At 47.0% G+C, this 23,367-nt stretch overlaps 1 protein-coding gene across 6 annotated transcripts in view; it reads left to right on the top strand.

The window, feature by feature from the left end:
- The window catches only part of LOC147014243 (anion exchange protein 2-like), a 120,526-nt gene that overhangs the window by 61,950 nt on the left and 35,209 nt on the right, over positions 1-23,367 (top strand). For all 6 annotated transcript variants that reach the window (XM_085852014.1, XM_085852012.1, XM_085852011.1 and 3 more), the window contains 2 exons: positions 14,580-14,749; positions 17,551-17,804. In XM_085852014.1, coding sequence (XP_085708140.1) covers positions 14,580-14,749; positions 17,551-17,804 — 424 coding nt within the window. The remainder of the gene's footprint in view (positions 1-14,579; positions 14,750-17,550; positions 17,805-23,367) is intronic.

The raw sequence follows: 23,367 nt of genomic DNA, 5'->3' as shown, positions 1-23,367 counted from the left end.
CTGGTGGTTTGGGGGAGTGGCGATAACAATGCTGGTAGTGCTGGTGGTTTGGTGGAGTGGCGATAACAATGCTGGTAATGCTGGTGGTTTGGCGGAGTGGCGATAACAATGCTGGTAATGCTGGTAGTTTGGCGGAGTGGCGATAACAATGCTGGTAGTGATGGTGGTTTGGCGGAGTGGTGATAACAATGCTGGTCGTGCTGGTGGTTTGGCGGAATGGCGATAACAATGCTAGTAGTGCTGGTGGTTTGGGGGAGTGGCGATAACAATTCTGGTAGTGATGATGGTTTGGCGATAACAATGCTGGTCGTGGTGGTGGTTTGGCGGAGTGGCGATAACAATGCTGGTAGTGATGGTGGTTTGGCGGAGTGGCGATAACAATGCTGGTAGTGATGGTGGTTTGGTGGAGAGGTGATAACAATGCTGGTCGTGCTGGTGGTTTGGCGGAGTGGCGATAACAATGCTGGTAATGCTGGTGGTTTGGTGGAGTGGCGATAACAATGCTGGTAGTGATGGTGGTTTGGCGGAGTGGTGATAACAATGCTGGTAGTGATGGTGGTTTGGTGGTGTGGCGATAACAATGCTGGTCGTGCTGGTGGTTTGGCGGAGTGGCGATAACAATGCTGGGAGTGCTGGTGGTTTGGGGGAGTGGCGATAACAATGCTGGTAGTGCTGGTGGTTTGGTGGAGTGGCTATAACAATGCTGGTAATGCTGGTGGTTTGGCGGAGTGGCGATAACAATGCTGGTAATGCTGGTAGTTTGGCGGAGTGGTGATAACAATGCTGGTCGTGGTGGTGGTTTGGCGGAGTGGCGATAACAATGCTGGTCGTGCTGGTGGTTTGGCGGAGTGGCGATAACAATGCTGGTAGTGATGGTGGTTTGGTGGAGAGGTGATAACAATGCTGGTCGTGCTGGTGGTTTGGCGGAGTGGCGATAACAATGCTGGTAATGCTGGTGGTTTGGTGGAGTGGCGATAACAATGCTGGTAGTGATGGTGGTTTGGCGGAGTGGTGATAACAATGCTGGTAGTGATGGTGGTTTGGTGGTGTGGCGATAACAATGCTGGTCGTGCTGGTGGTTTGGCGGAGTGGCGATAACAATGCTGGGAGTGCTGGTGGTTTGGGGGAGTGGCGATAACAATGCTGGTAGTGCTGGTGGTTTGGTGGAGTGGCTATAACAATGCTGGTAATGCTGGTAGTTTGGCGGAGTGGCGATAACAATGCTGGTAGTGATGGTGGTTTGGCGGAGTGGTGATAACAATGCTGGTAGTGATGGTGGTTTGGTGGTGTGGCGATAACAATGCTGGTCGTGCTGGTGGTTTGGCGGAGTGGCGATAACAATGCTGGGAGTGCTGGTGGTTTGGGGGAGTGGCGATAACAATGCTGGTCGTGCTGGTGGTTTGGGGGAGTGGCGATAACAATGCTGGTAATGCTGGTGGTTTGGTGGAGTGGTGATAACAATGCTGGTAGTGCTGGTGGTTTGGTGGTTTGGCGATAACAATGCTGGTCGTGCTGCTGGTTTGGCGGAGTGTCGATAACAATGCTGGTAGTGATGGTGGTTTGGCGGAGTGGCGATAACAATGCTGGTAGTGATGGTGGTTTGGCGGAGTGGTGATAACAATGCTGGTCGTGGTGGTGGTTTGGCGGAGTGGCGATAACAATGCTGGTCGTGCTGGTGGTTTGGTGGTTTGGCGATAACAATTCTGGTAGTGATGGTGGTTTGGTGGTTTGGCGATAACAATGCTGGTCGTGCTGGTGGTTTGGCGGAGTGGCGATAACAATGCTGGTAGTGATGGTGGTTTGCTCGTTTGGCGATAACAATGCTGGTCATGCTGGTGGTTTGGCGGAGTGGTGATAACAATGCTGGTAGTGATGGTGGTTTGGTGGTTTGGCGATAACAATGCTGGTCGTGCTGGTCGTGCTGGTGGTTTGGCGGAGTGGCGATAACAAATCTGGTAGTGCTGGTGGTTTGGCGGAGTGGCGATAACAATGCTGGTAGTGCTGGTGGTTTGGCGGAGTGGCGATAACAATGCTGGTAATGCTCGTGGTTTGGTGGAGTGGTGATAACAATGCTGGTGGTGCTGGTGGTTTGGCGGAGTGGCGATAACAATGCTGGTCGTGCTGGTGGTTTGTGGCGATAACAATACTGGTAATGCTGGTGGTTTGGCGGAGTGGTGATAACAATGCTGGTAGTGCTGGTGGTTTAGTGGTTTGGCGATAACAATGCTGGTAGTGCTGGTGGTTTGGCGGAGTGGTGATAACAATGCTGGTAGTGCTGGTGGTTTGGTGGTTTGGCGATAACAATGCTGGTAGTGCTGGTGGTTGGGCGGAGTGGCGATAACAATGCTGGTAATGATGATGGTTTGGCGGAGTGGTGATAACAATGCTGGTAGTGATGGTGGTTTGGTGGTTTGGCGATAACAATGCTGGTCGTGCTGGTCGTGCTGGTGGTTTGGCGGAGTGGCGATAACAAATCTGGTAGTGCTGGTGGTTTGGCGGAGTGGCGATAACAATGCTGGTAGTGCTGGTGGTTTGGCGGAGTGGCGATAACAATGCTGGTAATGCTCGTGGTTTGGTGGAGTGGTGATAACAATGCTGGTGGTGCTGGTGGTTTGGCGGAGTGGCGATAACAATGCTGGTCGTGCTGGTGGTTTGGCGATAACAATACTGGTAATGCTGGTGGTTTGGCGGAGTGGTGATAACAATGCTGGTAGTGCTGGTGGTTTAGTGGTTTGGCGATAACAATGCTGGTAGTGCTGGTGGTTGGGCGGAGTGGCGATAACAATGCTGGTAATGATGATGGTTTGGCGGAGTGGCAATAACAATGCTGGTAATGCTGGTGGTTGGGCGATAACAATACTGGTAATGCTGGTGGTTTGGCGGAGTGGCGATAACAATGCTGGTAGTGATGATGGTTTGGCGATAACAATGCTGGTCGTGCTGGTGGTTTGGCGGAGTGGCGATAACAATGCTGGTAATGATGGTGGTTTGTCGGAGTGGCAATAACAATGCTGGTAATGATGATGGTTTGTCGGAGTGGCGATAACAATGCTGGTAATGATGGTGGTTTGTCGGAGTGGCGATAACAATGCTGGTAATGATGGTGGTTTGTCGGAGTGGCGATAACAATACTGGTAATGATGATGGTTTGGCGGAGTGGCGATAACAATACTGGTAATGATGATGGTTTGGCGGAGTGGCGATAACAATGCTGGGAGTGCTGGTGGTTTGGCGGAGTGGTGATAACAATGCTGGTAGTGCTGGTGGTTTGGCGGAGTGGTGATAACAATACTGGTAATGATGATGGTTTGGCGGAGTGGTGATAACAATACTGGTAGTGATGATGGTTTGGCGGAGTGGTGATAATAATGCTGGTAATGCTGGTGGTTTGGCGGAGTGGCGATAACAATGCTGGTAATGATGATGGTTTGGCGATAACAATGCTGGTAATGATGATGGTTTGGCGGAGTGGCGATAACAATGCTGGTAGTGATGGTGGTTTGGCGATAACAATACTGGTAGTGCTGGTGGTTTGGCGGAGTGGTGATAACAATGCTGGTAGTGCTGGTGGTTTAGTGGTTTGGCGATAACAATACTGGTAATGCTGGTGGTTTGGCGGAGTGGCAATAACAATGCTGATAGTGCTCGTGGTTTGGTGGAGAGGTGATAACAATACTGGTAGTGCTGGTGGTTTGGTGGAGTGGCGATAACAATGCTAGTAGTGCTGGTGGTTTGGGGGAGTGGCGATAACAATGCTGGTAGTGATGATGGTTTGGCGGAGTGGTGATAACAATGCTGGGAGTGCTGGTGGTTTGGCGGAGTGGCGATAACAATGCTAGTAGTGCTGGTGGTTTGGGGGAGTGGCGATAACAATGCTGGTAGTGATGATGGTTTGGCGATAACAATGCTGGTAGTGATGGTGGTTTGGCGATAACAATGCTGGTAATGATGATGGTTTGGCGATAACAATGCTGGTAGTGATGGTGGTTTGGCGATAACAATACTGGTAATGCTGGTGGTTTGGCGGAGTGGCGATAACAATGCTGGTAGTGATGGTGGTTTGGCGGAGTGGTGATAACAATGCTGGGAGTGCTGGTGGTTTGGCGGAGTGGCGATAACAATGCTAGTAGTGCTGGTGGTTTGGGGGAGTGGCGATAACAATGCTGGTAGTGATGATGGTTTGGCGGAGTGGCGATAACAATGCTAGTAGTGCTGGTGGTTTGGGGGAGTGGCGATAACAATGCTGGTAGTGATGATGGTTTGGCGATAACAATGCTGGTCGTGCTGGTGATTTGGCGGAGTGGCGATAACAATGCTGGTAGTGATGGTGGTTTGGCGGAGTGGTGATAACAATGCTGGTAGTGATGGTGGTTTGGCAGAGTGGCGATAACAATGCTGGTAGTGCTGGTGGTTTGGCGGAGTGGTGATAACAATGCTGGTAGTGCTGGTGGTTTGGCGGAGTGGCGATAACAATGCTGGTAATGATGATGGTTTGGCGGAGTGGTGATAACAATGCTGGTAGTGATGGTGATTTGGCGGAGTGGCGATAACAATGCTGGTAGTGCTGGTGGTTTGGCGGAGTGGCGATAACAATGCTGGTAGTGATGGTGGTTTGGCGATAACAATACTGGTAATGCTGGTGGTTTGGCGGAGTGGCGATAACAATGCTGGTAATGATGATGGTTTGGCGGAGTGGCGATAACAATGCTGGTAATGATGATGGTTTGGCGGAGTGGTGATAACAATGCTGGTAGTGATGGTGATTTGGCGGAGTGGCGATAACAATGCTGGTAGTGCTGGTGGTTTGGCGGAGTGGCGATAACAATGCTGGTAGTGATGGTGGTTTGGCGGAGTGGTGATAACAATGCTGGTAGTGATGGTGGTTTGGCAGAGTGGCGATAACAATGCTGGTAGTGCTGGTGGTTTGGCGGAGTGGTGATAACAATGCTGGTAGTGCTGGTGGTTTAGTGGTTTGGCGATAACAATGCTGGTAGTGCTGGTGGTTTGGCGATAACAATACTGGTAATGCTGGTGGTTTGGCGGAGTGGCGATAACAATGCTGGTAATGATGATGGTTTGGCGATAACAATGCTGGTCGTGCTGGTGGTTTGGCGGAGTGGCGATAACAATGCTGGTGGTTTGGGGGAGTGGCGATAACAATGCTGGTAGTGCTGGTGGTTTGGTGGAGTGGCGATAACAATGCTGGTAATGCTGGTGGTTTGGCGGAGTGGCGATAACAATGCTGGTAATGCTGGTAGTTTGGCGGAGTGGCGATAACAATGCTGGTAGTGATGGTGGTTTGGCGGAGTGGTGATAACAATGCTGGTCGTGCTGGTGGTTTGGCGGAATGGCGATAACAATGCTAGTAGTGCTGGTGGTTTGGGGGAGTGGCGATAACAATTCTGGTAGTGATGATGGTTTGGCGATAACAATGCTGGTCGTGGTGGTGGTTTGGCGGAGTGGCGATAACAATGCTGGTCGTGCTGGTGGTTTGGCGGAGTGGCGATAACAATGCTGGTAGTGATGGTGGTTTGGTGGAGAGGTGATAACAATGCTGGTCGTGCTGGTGGTTTGGCGGAGTGGCGATAACAATGCTGGTAATGCTGGTGGTTTGGTGGAGTGGCGATAACAATGCTGGTAGTGATGGTGGTTTGGCGGAGTGGTGATAACAATGCTGGTAGTGATGGTGGTTTGGTGGTGTGGCGATAACAATGCTGGTCGTGCTGGTGGTTTGGCGGAGTGGCGATAACAATGCTGGGAGTGCTGGTGGTTTGGGGGAGTGGCGATAACAATGCTGGTAGTGCTGGTGGTTTGGTGGAGTGGCTATAACAATGCTGGTAATGCTGGTAGTTTGGCGGAGTGGCGATAACAATGCTGGTAATGCTGGTAGTTTGGCGGAGTGGTGATAACAATGCTGGTCGTGGTGGTGGTTTGGCGGAGTGGCGATAACAATGCTGGTCGTGCTGGTGGTTTGGCGGAGTGGCGATAACAATGCTGGTAGTGATGGTGGTTTGGTGGAGAGGTGATAACAATGCTGGTCGTGCTGGTGGTTTGGCGGAGTGGCGATAACAATGCTGGTAATGCTGGTGGTTTGGTGGAGTGGCGATAACAATGCTGGTAGTGATGGTGGTTTGGCGGAGTGGTGATAACAATGCTGGTAGTGATGGTGGTTTGGTGGTGTGGCGATAACAATGCTGGTCGTGCTGGTGGTTTGGCGGAGTGGCGATAACAATGCTGGGAGTGCTGGTGGTTTGGGGGAGTGGCGATAACAATGCTGGTAGTGCTGGTGGTTTGGTGGAGTGGCGATAACAATGCTGGTAATGCTGGTGGTTTGGTGGAGTGGTGATAACAATGCTGGTAGTGCTGGTGGTTTGGTGGTTTGGCGATAACAATGCTGGTCGTGCTGCTGGTTTGGCGGAGTGTCGATAACAATGCTGGTAGTGATGGTGGTTTGGCGGAGTGGCGATAACAATGCTGGTAGTGATGGTGGTTTGGCGATAACAATGCTGGTCATGCTGGTCGTGCTGGTGGTTTGGTGGTTTGGCGATAACAATTCTGGTAGTGATGGTGGTTTGGTGGTTTGGCGATAACAATGCTGGTCATGCTGGTAGTGATGGTGGTTTGGTGGTTTGGCGATAACAATGCTGGTCATGCTGGTGGTTTGGCGGAGTGGTGATAACAATGCTGGTAGTGATGGTGGTTTGGTGGTTTGGCGATAACAATGCTGGTCGTGCTGGTCGTGCTGGTGGTTTGGCGGAGTGGCGATAACAAATCTGGTAGTGCTGGTGGTTTGGCGGAGTGGCGATAACAATGCTGGTAGTGCTGGTGGTTTGGCGGAGTGGCGATAACAATGCTGGTAATGCTCGTGGTTTGGTGGAGTGGTGATAACAATGCTGGTGGTGCTGGTGGTTTGGCGGAGTGGCGATAACAATGCTGGTCGTGCTGGTGGTTTGGCGATAACAATACTGGTAATGCTGGTGGTTTGGCGGAGTGGTGATAACAATGCTGGTAGTGCTGGTGGTTTAGTGGTTTGGCGATAACAATGCTGGTAGTGCTGGTGGTTTGGCGGAGTGGTGATAACAATGCTGGTAGTGCTGGTGGTTTAGTGGTTTGGCGATAACAATGCTGGTAGTGCTGGTGGTTGGGCGGAGTGGCGATAACAATGCTGGTAATGATGATGGTTTGGCGGAGTGGTGATAACAATGCTGGTAGTGATGGTGGTTTGGTGGTTTGGCGATAACAATGCTGGTCGTGCTGGTCGTGCTGGTGGTTTGGCGGAGTGGCGATAACAAATCTGGTAGTGCTGGTGGTTTGGCGGAGTGGCGATAACAATGCTGGTAGTGCTGGTGGTTTGGCGGAGTGGCGATAACAATGCTGGTAATGCTCGTGGTTTGGTGGAGTGGTGATAACAATGCTGGTGGTGCTGGTGGTTTGGCGGAGTGGCGATAACAATGCTGGTCGTGCTGGTGGTTTGGCGATAACAATACTGGTAATGCTGGTGGTTTGGCGGAGTGGTGATAACAATGCTGGTAGTGCTGGTGGTTTAGTGGTTTGGCGATAACAATGCTGGTAGTGCTGGTGGTTGGGCGGAGTGGCGATAACAATGCTGGTAATGATGATGGTTTGGCGGAGTGGCAATAACAATGCTGGTAATGCTGGTGGTTGGGCGATAACAATACTGGTAATGCTGGTGGTTTGGCGGAGTGGCGATAACAATGCTGGTAGTGATGATGGTTTGGCGATAACAATGCTGGTCGTGCTGGTGGTTTGGCGGAGTGGCAATAACAATGCTGGTAATGATGATGGTTTGTCGGAGTGGCGATAACAATGCTGGTAATGATGGTGGTTTGTCGGAGTGGCGATAACAATGCTGGTAATGATGGTGGTTTGTCGGAGTGGCGATAACAATACTGGTAATGATGATGGTTTGGCGATAACAATGCTGGTAGTTTGGCGGAGTGGCGATAACAATACTGGTAATGATGATGGTTTGGCGGAGTGGCGATAACAATGCTGGGAGTGCTGGTGGTTTGGCGGAGTGGTGATAACAATGCTGGTAGTGCTGGTGGTTTGGCGGAGTGGTGATAACAATACTGGTAATGATGATGGTTTGGCGGAGTGGTGATAACAATACTGGTAGTGATGATGGTTTGGCGGAGTGGCGATAACAATACTGGTAATGATGATGGTTTGGCGGAGTGGCGATAACAATGCTGGTAGTGATGGTGGTTTGGCGATAACAATACTGGTAGTGCTGGTGGTTTGGCGGAGTGGCGATAACAATGCTGGTAATGCTGGTGGTTTGGCGATAACAATACTGGTAGTGCTGGTGGTTTGGCGGAGTGGCGATAACAATGCTGGTAATGATGATGGTTTGGCGATAACAATGCTGGTCGTGCTGGTGGTTTGGCGGAGTGGCGATAACAATGCTGGTAATGATGATGGTTTGGCGGTGTGGCGATAACAATACTGGTAATGATGATGGTTTGGCGGAGTGGTGATAATAATGCTGGTAATGCTGGTGGTTTGGCGGAGTGGCGATAACAATGCTGGTAATGATGATGGTTTGGCGGAGTGGCGATAACAATGCTGGTAGTGATGGTGGTTTGGCGATAACAATACTGGTAGTGCTGGTGGTTTGGCGGAGTGGTGATAACAATGCTGGTAGTGCTGGTGGTTTAGTGGTTTGGCGATAACAATACTGGTAATGCTGGTGGTTTGGCGGAGTGGCAATAACAATGCTGATAGTGCTCGTGGTTTGGTGGAGAGGTGATAACAATACTGGTAGTGCTGGTGGTTTGGCGGAGTGGTGATAACAATGCTGGTAATGCTGGTGGTTTGGCGGAGTGGCGATAACAATGCTGGTAGTGCTGGTGGTTTGGCGGAGTGGCGACAACAATACTGGTAATGATGATGGTTTGGCGGAGTGGTGATAACAATGCTGGTAATGCTGGTGGTTTGGCGGAGTGGCGATAACAATGCTGGTAATGATGATGGTTTGGCGATAACAATGCTGGTAATGATGATGGTTTGGCGGAGTGGCGATAACAATGCTGGTAGTGATGGTGGTTTGGCGATAACAATACTGGTAGTGCTGGTGGTTTGGCGATAACAATGCTGGTAATGATGATGGTTTGGCGATAACAATGCTGGTAATGCTGGTGGTTTGGCGATAACAATACTGGTAGTGCTGGTGGTTTGGCGGAGTGGCGATAACAATGCTGGTAATGATGATGGTTTGGCGATAACAATGCTGGTCGTGCTGGTGGTTTGGCGGAGTGGCGATAACAATGCTGGTAGTGATGGTGGTTTGGCGATAACAATGCTGGTAATGATGATGGTTTGGCGATAACAATGCTGGTAGTGATGGTGGTTTGGCGATAACAATACTGGTAATGCTGGTGGTTTGGCGGAGTGGCGATAACAATGCTGGTAGTGATGGTGGTTTGGCGATAACAATGCTGGTAATGATGATGGTTTGGCGATAACAATGCTGGTAGTGCTGGTGGTTTAGTGGTTTGGCGATAAAAATACTGGTAATGCTGGTGGTTTGGCGGAGTGGCGATAACAATGCTGGTAGTGATGGTGGTTTGGCGGAGTGGTGATAACAATGCTGGGAGTGCTGGTGGTTTGGCGGAGTGGCGATAACAATGCTAGTAGTGCTGGTGGTTTGGGGGAGTGGCGATAACAATGCTGGTAGTGATGATGGTTTGGCGGAGTGGTGATAACAATGCTGGGAGTGCTGGTGGTTTGGCGGAGTGGCGATAACAATGCTAGTAGTGCTGGTGGTTTGGGGGAGTGGCGATAACAATGCTGGTAGTGATGATGGTTTGGCGATAACAATGCTGGTCGTGCTGGTGATTTGGCGGAGTGGCGATAACAATGCTGGTAGTGCTGGTGGTTTGGCGGAGTGGCGATAACAATGCTGGTAGTGATGGTGGTTTGGCGGAGTGGTGATAACAATGCTGGTAGTGATGGTGGTTTGGCGGAGTGGCGATAACAATGCTGGTAGTGCTGGTGGTTTGGCGGAGTGGTGACAACAATGCTGGTAGTGCTGGTGGTTTAGTGGTTTGGCGATAACAATGCTGGTAGTGCTGGTGGTTTGGCGGAGTGGCGATAACAATGCTGGTAATGCTGGTGGTTTGGCGATAACAATACTGGTAATGCTGGTGGTTTGGCGGAGTGGCGATAACAATGCTGGTAATGATGATGGTTTGGCGATAACAATGCTGGTCGTGCTGGTGGTTTGGCGGAGTGGCGATAACAATGCTGGTCGTATTGGTGGTTTGGCGGAGTGGCGATAACAATGCTGGTCGTATTGGTGGTTTGGCGATAACAATACTGGTAATGATGATGGTTTGGCGGAGTGGCGATAACAATGCTGGTAGTGATGGTGGTTTGGCGATAACAATACTGGTAATGATGATGGTTTGGCGGAGTGGCGATAACAATGCTGATAGTGCTCGTGGTTTGGTGGAGAGGTGATAACAATACTGGTAGTGCTGGTGGTTTGGCGGAGTGGCGATAACAATGCTGGTAGTGATGGTGGTTTGGCGGAGTGGTGATAACAATGCTGGGAGTGCTGGTGGTTTGGCGGAGTGGCGATAACAATGCTAGTAGTGCTGGTGGTTTGGGGGAGTGGCGATAACAATGCTGGTAGTGATGATGGTTTGGCGATAACAATGCTGGTCGTGCTGGTGGTTTGGCGGAGTGGCGATAACAATGCTGGTAGTGCTGGTGGTTTGGCGGAGTGGCGATAACAATGCTGTTAGTGATGATGGTTTGGCGATAACAATGCTGGTCGTGCTGGTGGTTTGGCGGAGTGGCGATAACAATGCTGGTCGTATTGGTGGTTTGGCGGAGTGGCGATAACAATGCTGGTCGTATTGGTGGTTTGGCGATAACAATACTGGTAATGATGATGGTTTGGCGGAGTGGCGATAACAATGCTGGTAGTGATGGTGGTTTGGCGATAACAATACTGGTAATGATGATGGTTTGGCGGAGTGGCGATAACAATGCTGGTAGTGATGGTGGTTTGGCGATAACAATACTGGTAATGCTGGTGGTTTGGCGGAGTGGCGATAACAATGCTGGTAGTGATGGTGGTTTGGCGGAGTGGTGATAACAATGCTGGGAGTGCTGGTGGTTTGGCGGAGTGGCGATAACAATGCTAGTAGTGCTGGTGGTTTGGGGGAGTGGCGATAACAATGCTGGTAGTGATGATGGTTTGGCGATAACAATGCTGGTCGTGCTGGTGGTTTGGCGGAGTGGCGATAACAATGCTGGTAGTGCTGGTGGTTTGGCGGAGTGGCGATAACAATGCTGTTAGTGATGATGGTTTGGCGATAACAATGCTGGTCGTGCTGGTGGTTTGGCGGAGTGGCGATAACAATGCTGGTAGTGCTGGTGGCTTGGCTCTGCTGTGCTACTTTGGTGTTACTGAATGGATTTGTGTGGTTCGTGGCATGTTTTTTGGAGTGAATGCGGTACGTGGTTGGAATCTGTAAAGAGTTGAGAAGTGTTTGAAAATGAAGTTTGAGAATGAGGTTTGAGAATGGAGTCTGAGAATAAGTGTTTGAGAGTAAAGTTTAAATGCGGAGTTGGAGAATGAGGAAGAGAACAATGGGGATAGTTCCAACTACATTCACAATGAATCTTTCCCTACACCAATATGAGGGCGAGGGGTCGTTGAGCGAAACAAAATGGCTGCAGACATAACTACACTTGGGAATGAAAAGAATTAGACAAATAAAAAAACAAATATAGCGTGGAAAACAATGGACTAGATCCATTAGATGTCCATAATAAACTCCACATACAGAAGACAGCAGGGGAAAAAAAAAATTTACAACATATTTTGCAAAAACTAGTTACAGATGTTTTATAAAAACAAAAGCATATTGAGGTTGTACTTACCGAAGCGAAAGGGAGAAGGTGGTCTGATGGAGCTTACCCAAGTGCACGGAGCATCATGCGTCGGACTAGCGGAGTGTGTGAAAAGCTCAACAGAATACCAGATGAGATTTGTACCCGAGCAAGAAAACACTAAACCACAAAAGGGATCCTTAATCCATTTAGCAACAAACTTTGAAAAACAAGTACAAATTATAGATACGACACAGGAAAACGAAACAGAAACAAACAAAGCCCCAATTATTTCAAAGAATAAAAAAGGAAAGCTACAAAAAGTAAATATCAGCAGATATACTCCGACAATTGGGAGAATGACAAAGGAGCAGGAAGATTCAAAAAAAGAGCTCGACAAGACACAGGGATTGACAAGAATGTCAATTCATTGGAATGGCGAAGAAGAGGCCAAATTAGTTGGGAGGGAGAACAAGACATCATCATTGCTCAAGACCAAGGACACTACATTTATGCCTTTAAGAAAATGGAAGGATTGAATCAATCAGACAAATGCAGGTTTTGTGGAGTAGAAACAGAAATTACCAGCCACCTCCTTTTGGTTTGTAAAAAAACTCTTGTTGAAACAGCTGTTCACATAAAGACATGACAGAGTCTGCAGAGTAATCCACTGGCACATCTGTAAAGATTTCAACATCCCGGTCCCAAAACAATCATGGAGACACGAATTAAATCCGGTCCTTGAAAATGAACATATTGTGCTCACGTGCGACAAGATGATTTCGTCAAGTGTGGACCTCGCAAACAAAGCATTGCGTCCGGACACGGTGCTTAAACACAAAAAGGAAAAGTCAGCATTGTTGATCAACGTTTCAGTTCCCAATGACTTTGGTACAGAAATCAGGAAAATGGCCAAGTACCAAGATCTGAAAAATGAGGTCAAGAGGACTTGGAAATTGAAGAAAGCTGAAATTGTACCAGTGACAGTCGGAGCTACAGGATTGATAAACCCTTACCGAGTACCTAAAAATAAATCCTGGGAATATCACTCCAAACAAGCTACAACTGGAGGCTGTCAGAGGTTCAGTGAAGATTTTGAAAAGAGCCCTCTGAATGAGGTTATTAGAATGAAGTTTCACAGTTTGGTTCGTGAGTCATGATCCTTCACCAAAGAAAAAGGTGGAGATTTTGAGTTCTGGGAGAACTTCCTCCCACCTCTTGAAACCCGCAAATGGAGATAACAACCAACAGGAATGTGTTACATGTGTCTCCCCGGGGTCTTCCAAAACCGCAACAATGCTTTGTTTCTCCTTTTCCAGTGATCTGTGCTATCGTGAGTTCATGAGAATGGCCAATTTGAGAAGAAGATGAAAATAAATAAATAATTAATAACTGGTGCATTGTGTGTTGAAAGAATAAGTTCACGAGAATATGCTCAGCGTACGGTGTGTAAAAGGGACATTTCCCTGCCTCCGCTGCAGGAGGCATTACGTTTTCAGGTTGTCCATCTGTGTATCTGTTTGTCCGTGATCAATTTTTGTTCCCGCGATAACTTGTGCACCACTGAAGATATTTTTTTTTCTTTTACCAAACTTGGTACAGGTGTACACTATTATGCAAAGATGAACTTCTAGGATTTTAGGGTCAAAAGTCGTATGGCCTTTCGCTGAAAGTGGCAGATTTTAGTTACCGTGATAACCTGCTGGCCGCGAAAGGGATTTTGACCACACTTGGTACAGGTATGTAGAATGTACTATGATGTAATATTTTGGGGCAAAGGTCAGACGTTATGTGACCTTTCGCTGACAGTAGCAGATTTTCATTACCCGGATAGCATGTAAACCGCTGAAGGGATTTTGACCAAACCCGTCCTAACTATGGATTGTAACACAAAGATGACCCAAGTAAATTTTGGGTTCAAAGGCCAAAGGTCAAGTGCCCTTTAATTAAAAAATCTGTGCTACAGGATTACAGGAATAACTTATGAACCACTCAAGATATTTCAACCACACTGATGGACTGTAATAGAAAGATTAATGTATTGAATTTTAGATTTAAGAGGTCAAAGGTCATGTGCCCTTTGAAAATCATTTTTCAGGCCATAAACTTGAGTTTGAAGCATCTGATTCTGTCTTATACTTGATTGTCTTTTCGTTCTCTCTCTATATATATATATATATATATATATATATATATATATATATATATATATATATATATATATATATATATATATATATATATATATATATATATATATATATATATATATATATATCTCTCTCTCTCTCTCTCTCTCTCTCTCTCTCTCTCTCTCTCTCTCTCTCTCTCTCTCTCTCTCTCTCTCTCTCTCTCTCTCTCTCTCTCTCTCTCTCTCTCTCTCTCTCTACGTTTAATTGAGATCAAAGGTAACAGTGGGTTGACATCTAATGCGGGCAGAGGCATACATCCATCGACGGATTTGTGTGAAATTCTACTTTCAATGTAACACATTGGAGTGTGGAAAAGTTAATCGAGGTACCATATGTCCTCTGGAAAGATTCAATATTTGCCGTACAATGTGGTATCAAAAGATTCCAGTGCACATGATTGAATAGGTGTGGAGTAAATTACTGCGGTCGGGTGTGGAACAGATCCGTGATCATTAAAACCGGTACGTTTACATGTGGAACGGTTCAAAGGAGCAAGGTGTGTTGTGCTGCTCTGTGCAGAAGCTGGAAGTTCCCACTGGATTCCAGCTTACAGATTCAGGAATACGTGGCTGGTTCATTGATCCCAGGGGTAGCAGGGACAAGGACTTTCCACCGTGGATGATGATGGCTGCCATCATACCTGCCTTTCTCGTTTTCATCGTGATATTCATCGAGACTCAAATTACTGCGTAGGTGATACCCAGTGCAATGGCACATTGTCACAAAGTAAACCATGCCACATCAAGCAATCATTGACAATCTAAAAACCAAGTATAATATGTGTTACATTCCAGGTGGGAAAAAGCGAAAGCAAAGTACATGTGAATTTTTTTTAAAGGCCTCAATGATTCCCACTTTGTGTGGTCGGCCAGGGAACGTTTTCAGCCGAAGCCTTTGATGAACCGACTGGCCAGGCCTGACGTTTCACTGAAGATGGCATGAATTTGTAATTTAATACAGGATGCCAATGATAACTCGTCTACTCTTCATGAGAGACACCGTGGTTACTTTAACATCCAAAAACTCCCAGATAGGGCACACAGCTTAACATCTTACCTTGGGATGGTGTATATTTCCTCCACTGATTTTAATAAAGATATCTCCCGCATCACAAAAAGTTATTTTTAATCGTGATTTACGTTATTTGATCGCTGATCCCGAATCCAGGCCAAAGTAACCGGAAATTGCGTATACAGTTGTGAACAAGATATAGCGAATGTAAGAAGAATTCTATGTTCGCTTCTTGTATTTTTTTTTAAGATGAGATCCTGTTCTAGTCGGTGTAGTTGTTGTTGTGAAGGTAATGTTGAGGTAATATTTATTTTTTCAGATGAGATCCTGTTCTCGGCGGTGTAGTTGTCGTTGTGAAGGTAATATTTATTTTTTCAGATGAGATCCTGTTCTAGGCGATGTAGTTGTCGTTGTGAAGGTAATGTTGAGGTAATATTTATTTTTTCAGATGAGATCCTGTTCTAGGCGGTGTAGTTGTCGTTGTGAAGGTAATGTTGAGGTAATATTTATTTTTTCAGATGAGATCCTGTTCTAGGCAGTGTAGTTGTCGTTGTGAAGGTAATGTTGAGGTAATATTTATTTTTTCAGATGAGATCCTGTTCTCGGCGGTGTAGTTGTCGTTGTGAAGGTAATATTGAAGTAATATTTATTTTTTCAGATGAGATCCTGTTCTCGGCGATGTAGTTGTCGTTGTGAAGGTAATATTGAGGTAATATTTATTTTTTCAGATGAGATCCTGTTCTAGGCGATGTAGTTGTCGTTGTGAAGGTAATGTTGAGGTAATATTTATTTTTTCAGATGAGATCCTGTTCTCGGCGGTGTAGTTGTCGTTGTGAAGGTAATATTTATTTTTTCAGATGAGATCCTGTGCTAGGCGATGTAGTTGGCGTTGTGAAGGTAATGTTGAGGTAATATTTATTTTTTCAGATGAGATCCTGTTCTCGGCGGTGTAGTTGTCGTTGTGAAGGTAATGTTGAGGTAATATTTATTTTTTCAGATGAGATCCTGTTCTAGGCGATGTAGTTGTCGTTGTGAAGGTAATGTTGAGGTAATATTTATTTTTTCAGATGAGATCCTGTTCTAGGCGGTGTAGTTGTCGTTGTGAAGGAAATGTTGAGGTAATATTTATTTTTTCAGATGAGATCCTGTTCTCGGCGGTGTAGTTGTTGTTGTGAAGGTAATGTTGAGGTAATATTTATTTTTTCAGATGAGATCCTGTTCTCAGCGGTGTCGTTGTTGTTGTGAAGGTAATGTTGAGGTAATATTTATTTTTTCAGATGAGATGCTGTTCTCAGCGGTGTAGTTGTTGTTGTGAAGGTAATGTTGAGGTAATATTTATTTTTTCAGATGAGATCCTGTTCGAGGGGGTGTAGTTGTTGTTGTGAAGGTAATGTTGAGGTAATATTTATTTTTTACATGAGATCCTGTTCTAGGTGGAGTAGATGTTGTGAAGGTAATGTTGAGGTAATATTTATTTTTTCAGATGAGATCCTGTTCTCGGCGTGTAGTTGTTGTTGTGATGGTAATGTTGAGGTAATATTTATTTTTTCAGATGAGATCCTGTTCTCGGCGTGTAGTTGTTGTTGTGATGGTAATGTTGAGGTAATATTATATTTAAGAAGCGAATGTAAGAAGAATTCTACGTTCGCTTCTCGGCTTTGCCTTTTCCATATTACTGATATCAGGAATCAAATTCAGACTAAACAGCTTAAAGGTGCGTGCACTACCTCTCTACCACCTTGTCAGACACCCATAACTTAATATACAATCCAAAGAAATTGTTGTGATAGTAATCCCCATTAAAGGCTATATAGAATCATGCATGAACTTCCCAGTAAGTCCGGCATGATGGACAATGTGCTGTATGTGTCACTTGATTCCATCTTGTCCAACATTTCCTTTTGTCAACCTTATAGACATCGTGACATTTCTCAAAAAAGTCTATTCTCTCGCCATTTGTATGCAGCATGTGGTTGTGGGTTACCATCAGGTCTCACAGGGGCATGGCAGTGCCACTGATACGGTGCCCCCTGTAGGTTAGAGCAGGAATTTGTAATTTTTTCAGGGTGCCCGATGAGAGCTCACTGATACTTTGCGATGGACATCATGGGATCTGTAACATTCACCAACGAATGCTAGCAGACGGGGCACCCACGTCCATCTGGGAGACAGCACACACATTGATGAATCACCCTGCCTGTGAAACACCAGGATGGCAGTTTATAGTTGGGTTGAGATTTAAACCCAGGCTATGAGTGTGCATACCTCTAGACTAGAGTCTAGGCCATCCTGCTAGTCAGTTACTTGAAGACAAAGATAAAGTTTGTTTTGAACTTGATTATCTTACTTTCTCAACACAATTTGCTTTAATAAAAAAAATGTCCTCTGCCTGCTTTCCATACATTCTCTTATTTTTTTATGGCTTGATATCCATCCTCTCTTTTCCCTCACCACACACTCTTCGTTTTTCCACTACCAGTCTCATCGTCAGCAAAAGCAGCGGAGGTTTTGTGAAGGGCTCTGGATTTCACCTGGACCTGTTACTGCTCGCTCTCATGGGTGGTGCCTGTTCCCTGCTGGGTCTACCGTGGCTTACAGCAGCTGCCGTCCGCACAATCACACACCTCAATGCCCTCAGGGTGCCAAATCGACGTACCAAGCCGGATGAACGTCCAGCAGATGGAGAGATCAAAGAGCAACGCATTACCGCTTTCATTGTATCACTACTTCTTGGTAAGGTTTCATTGCGAGTTGCTGTGCCTTTTTTTTGATGTGCCTCATCAACACCATGTTTCTCAACACATGATGTGCCTCATCAACACCATCAACACCATAAGGTTTGATGTGCCTCATCAACACCATGTTTCTTACAAAAGACTTTTCATTACTGGATGGTGGAAATATTGGCTCCCCACTCGACACACACACACACACACACACACACACACACATATATATATATATATATATATATATATATATATATATATATATATATATATATATATATACATATACATACATATACATACATACATACATATATACATATTGTTACGGTTCTAGCAAACATATGCATACAAGACATACAGTTGTCCCGAAGTTAGTTATGCCATTAAGTATATGTGCAGATAGAATCCCTCCTTGTGTGTCGTGGGAGAGCAAAATGGGGTGCGTTGCGATGTTTTTTTTTTAGTTAGACTAATAAACCTTTATATCCCCTCCATCACGATCCACTGTCCACCTGCGTCTCCGGAGCCTCGTTTTTCCGAGGCAGAATCTTCACGTCCGCAGTTCCTTTTCGGATTCCCCAAACGTTCCAATTCAATCTTGGCTGTACCACCGTCCACCTTCCTCAAACACGCGTGGAGTGGGTGGGCTTTCCCGGCCTGGCCGAAACCCAGCCAGAAAGGGCGGACCCCATGAAGGTCCTGTCCAATCAGGATGGACGATGACGTTGGCTTCGCCAAGGCCCTCCCCGACCTTGGGGATCTATAAGTTACGACACTATCCTCAGAGTAGAGGGAGCGTCGGAGAGTTCGTTGTTGGCTTAGATAGACCGGCCTCATGGGGGCATGAGCCGTCCTCCATGGGGCCCGTAGACTAGTTAGTGGGAATGGTAGGTTAGATTTCGAATGGCAAATGGATTTTGGGGACATGGACAGACATGGAATGTGTCGTGGGGACGTAGCTTAGCAGTCGAGTTAAAAGGAACGTGCATTAGAGTAAGGGATGACTGGGAGCATGAGATAGTTAGGGGAACATCGAGTATGAATTGAAAAAGAAAAGAAAAGAAAGAAATGAAAGGAATACAATGAGTGAATATGGGTCAGCGGGCCCGAGTGAGTGAGTGGAGTGAATGTGGAATGCATTGTGCGAATGAATGATTGGGGGGAGGAGTGAATCCCACCCAAGTGACCCTGGGGTCAGTGTTATGTTAGTTAGTGGGTTAGTTAAATTTACGAAAAGGAGGTCGTTTTGTTGTTGGTGTTGAGAGAAGGCACGTAACTTTTTTGAAGGGTGCAGGAGTACATTCACCGGCTGGAAGCGTGGCTGTTTTCATGACCGTATCGAGTAGAGGGCACCCTGGGCAATGGACTAGTCGGCCAGAGTCGGCCAAGGGTCCAAGGGACCGGGATAGTGTAGTGGGCACGGGCGACCCGCAGAACGGGACCCGGAGCACCAAAATGCCACGTGGGCATCGGAGGGGGGCAATGCCAGGAAGGGCAACCCCCCCTCATTCATAGGGAGCAGGTAGGCTCAGAGACAGCCTCAGGGGGTGCCGTAGTTAGAGTCTGGCAGGAGGGAAATCCCTGCCAAGTGAGCCTCGCTGCCCAGCCATGAAATTGTGCAAGGGCACGAGTGAAAATTTGTGGGCAGGGCCCAAATTAATAATGGAAACCAACACAGGCGACGGGAATCATGGCTGTTAGAACCTTTAGTTTAAAGAGCCAGGCGTATGGAAAAGCCTGGGGTAGTTTAAAGTTAATAAATGCTAGGATAGTTAGGAAATATACCCGTTCGCACCATCCATCCCTTCGCTCTACGTAGGCCGCTGGACCCACCTTGGTAAGATGGCTGAATTATGTGGGAGGCTATTCTGGGGCTTCATTGGGCCTCGAGACAGGATGCTAGTCTCTCCCTTATCCCCCTCCAAAAAGGATCTTAGGGGTTGGGAGTAGGTGGACAGGATAGGTTAGCCGGACAAAGACAGTCAAGGGGTTAGGGACAAGAAATTCTAAAAAAAACAATAATAATAATAAACTAAAAATAAAATAAAAAGGGGGCTAAATTTTGTTGTTTTGTTGTTGCAAATTAAGGGAGTGGATATGGACAAAGAAAGACAAAGACGATAGGTTGGGGGGAGACAGTAGGGTTGGTCCAAGCCTGTTTCTGGACCAGCTGGCACCACCGCATTCCCTCCAGAACTTCACGGGACAATATCAGAGGCCGGCCAGCTTCATATGCCAGCCTGTTGTGCTACAGTTGCTGGTCCGCATCTGCCTTGCCATGCCTCGTTGCCTGCCTTTTGCTTTGACCCCATGCCTGCTGCCCTTGTTGCATTGCCCCCATGTCACCATCTAACCATGTGCACCAGGACCATCAGCAAGTGTTTTGCAAGGACTGCCCTGCAGGCAGCCACTCCAAGGACTGCGTTTGTGCAGCCCACAAATCCATTTTGTTGTGTTTTTGTATCTGTCCATGCACTGTGCCAGAGACTCCAGTCGAGCCACAGAATGATTGACTGTGCATGACTTTTGCCTTTTTCTTCACAGATCACAGGTCCTGGGCCATGGTTAGTGTAAATATTAGTTTAAATTGTAAATAAGTTCTTAACCCACCTGTTATTCGTCTTAATGCCAGCAATGTAGTTAAGTTGTCCGTGTGAGTCTGTTAGTTTAGTTACGTAGTGCACTGGGTTATTTATTTTTGGGACACGTATAAAAATGTCGCACTCGGGGATCCGCAGGTAAATCGTACGAGGGGAAAACTTACACATGCTGGTCACACGAAAATTCAACGACTCGGGACGAGTCTGTAAAAACGGGAGGGGGTAGTGTTACGAATCTGGCAGCCATGAGCACTCAATATTCAGGTCTCCGTAGCTCAGTTATTTCATGAAGTAAATGTGGATAGATAGCTCCCTTTCCCCAACGTCTAATGGGAATTAAGTGTACGTGCACTACGGGTTATTTTATAGTTAGGATTTTTACACCACCAACAACAACGGCATCCTCCCTGGCTTTCTTCCACCATCGGCCTTTCTGACGTGCATACGTGCCGAGTGCCTGTGGGCAGAGTTCCATTGGCAACCGACACATTGGTTAGGAGTCTATTGCAAAGATTGCCTCCAAAGCTCCAGGGTCGAGCAAGATGTGTTGCCTTCAGCCAATGGGCAAAGTGCAAACGACGTACGCCACATTCCAGCCAATGCAGAGGCACGTCGCCCGAAGGAGGAATGCCTCTCAGGGGGGATGGGCCACGAGGATGCTCGCCACCCCTCCCCCCCGGACGAATCACGAACGGTGAGCGGATCGCCTGAGTCGAACCAGCCAATCCGGAGGCGAGTTGCATCGGGGGGGGGGGGTGAAGAGAAGGGCGGGTGTGCGCGAGGAGGTCCTGTCTTTTTCCCTTGAGCCTGTCCCTCAGAGGATCGCTTGCCTGTCTCCTCTGCTGGCGCTCGCTGTCTCGTCGCTTGCCGGAGGAGTGTGCTGGAGCCGGATGCTGCCCTCCGTACCTGGTGCTTGCAGCGGCATCGAGTTGCGGGTTCGAGTCCCGCCAAGCCAGATCGTCAAGGGCCGCACGAGGCGGGAAGGTCCAAGCTAGCTCCTTACCTCAGCTCACCTTCCCTCCGAGCTGGGGGTATCAATAAAGGCCGCGGCCATCATTTCTTTTGGAGTGTGTGTGTGTGTCTGTGTGTGGGCCCGTCTTCAAGTAGAATTGTATAAGTGCTTTCTTTTGCTCATTGTACATTACATTTCTTATTCAGATAACTCTGCTCTTTGTGTGATCCCTCCTCGATTAATTATGATTGTAAATAAATCTCCTTGTTGAATGTCCCAGCTCGTCCTTGTCCTTTCTATCATTGATTTTCCGTGCTGCGAACAGGAATTAGGAGGCCTCATTGTTGCTGCAATCGTGCAATTGGCCGGCAGGGTTCTGGTACTCTCCACTCGGGGTACGACTCTGATCCGGCTCGGTAACGGCCCAGATCGCGCAGATCCTGCCGAGGGTGAATTTCCCTGGTAGTTTGACAACGTGGGTAATTAGGTATATTGAAATTGGCAATTGACCCTACCCCACATGATCGACCTATTGGCGATCTTCGGTCCGATAAGGGACCCGTGACCTTTTGGATTTATCTGAAAGGTACGACCTAAATTCCAGGTGTTCGGTGGAGCCGACTCTACTGCTCCCCCTAGCGGTTGTGCTCACCACTGAGACCCGGCACTACAACAATATATATATATATATATATATATATATATATATATATATATATATATATATATATATATATATATACATATATAAAAATATACATATGTCCACTTTCCATCAATGTACTCTTAAAAAGGAATAGTCGACCATGGTTACTTATGCAACATATGATGCTTATGTTTTCACTTTAAATCCTGCCATGAAGTAGTTTCTTGCTTTTCCATGTCATAACAGTTCAGATCTAAACGCCATCACCATAATCATTAGGCAGGGTGTTGGCTTAACGGTTAAAGTGGCCAATTTAAGATCTTAGGGTCGTGAGTTCAAGCCTTTGTTGTGCGATTGAATTAACACGAGGAGGATTGACTCAGCTTGTCATCCTTCCGAGGTTGGCAAAACGAGTACCAGCTTACTGGTAACAAGGGCATTGCATCAACTGCACAACTGTGCTCCCAGAAAATGATGCAGTCAGGCAGCCATCGTCTGCAAATAACAAATAAATCATCATCATTAATGTATACCATATGGTTCAGGGTGCCAGTTTTGCCCAAGTCGTCTCTTGTCAGGAGTTACAATCCTGTAAAATGAATAACTAATCTTGCTGATGAAACCTAATGTCCTCTCTTTTGCTCCGGCGAAGGGATAACACCCTAAAGTCCAGGTGAGCTAATAAAGAGAGACGAAAAGCATTCCTCAGGAGATTTCTCAGTGCATGCAGACAGCAAAGCATTCTTCTGGGGCAGAGAAACAGAATACTGTAAGTGCATTCTTGGGCAAACCATATTTCAAAGTTTGCCTCCAAAGCCAGCCGCCGACTGAGCATCCTCCGTCGAACAAAGTCCTTCCTTGGCACACCTGAACTCCTATCCACCGACAAGGCTTTCATCCACAGCTTCATGTGGTACTGCTCTCCACTCTGGACTGGCCCTCCTGCCTCACATCTTGACACCATGGAAACCAAGGCCTTTAAGATCATTGGAATCTTCCGTGATGAAGCTGAGTTTATGGGCTTATCACTTCGCCATTGCAGACAGGTCGGTGGTCTCTCTGTCTTCCACAATCTCCTTCCGGTCTTGCATTTCCTTATACTCTTTCCGTGCCCTGTCCCCCCAAGTTTCTGCAGGGATCACAGGGTCCACCATCAACCCCCCTTGTCGTGAAACTTGCTAAATCCAGGATTACTGCTCATCTCCACTCATTTGTTCCCCTTATTTTTCCCCACCTGCGTAACCAACATTAACATCCTCTTCAATCTCATTCTCCCCTCTCGGTGTTCAAGACAGCTGTTTACCACCATCTCAGATCATCCCCAATGAATAAGCATAATTTTTTCTGTCATCACTAACTCCCACCC

Source organism: Eptatretus burgeri, chromosome 13, assembly GCF_056783735.1.
Source record: "Eptatretus burgeri isolate ZD-2024b chromosome 13, Ebu_testis_v1, whole genome shotgun sequence".
Lineage (NCBI taxonomy): Eukaryota > Metazoa > Chordata > Myxini > Myxiniformes > Myxinidae > Eptatretus > Eptatretus burgeri.
This window is presented reverse-complemented; position numbering and strand designations above follow the sequence as displayed.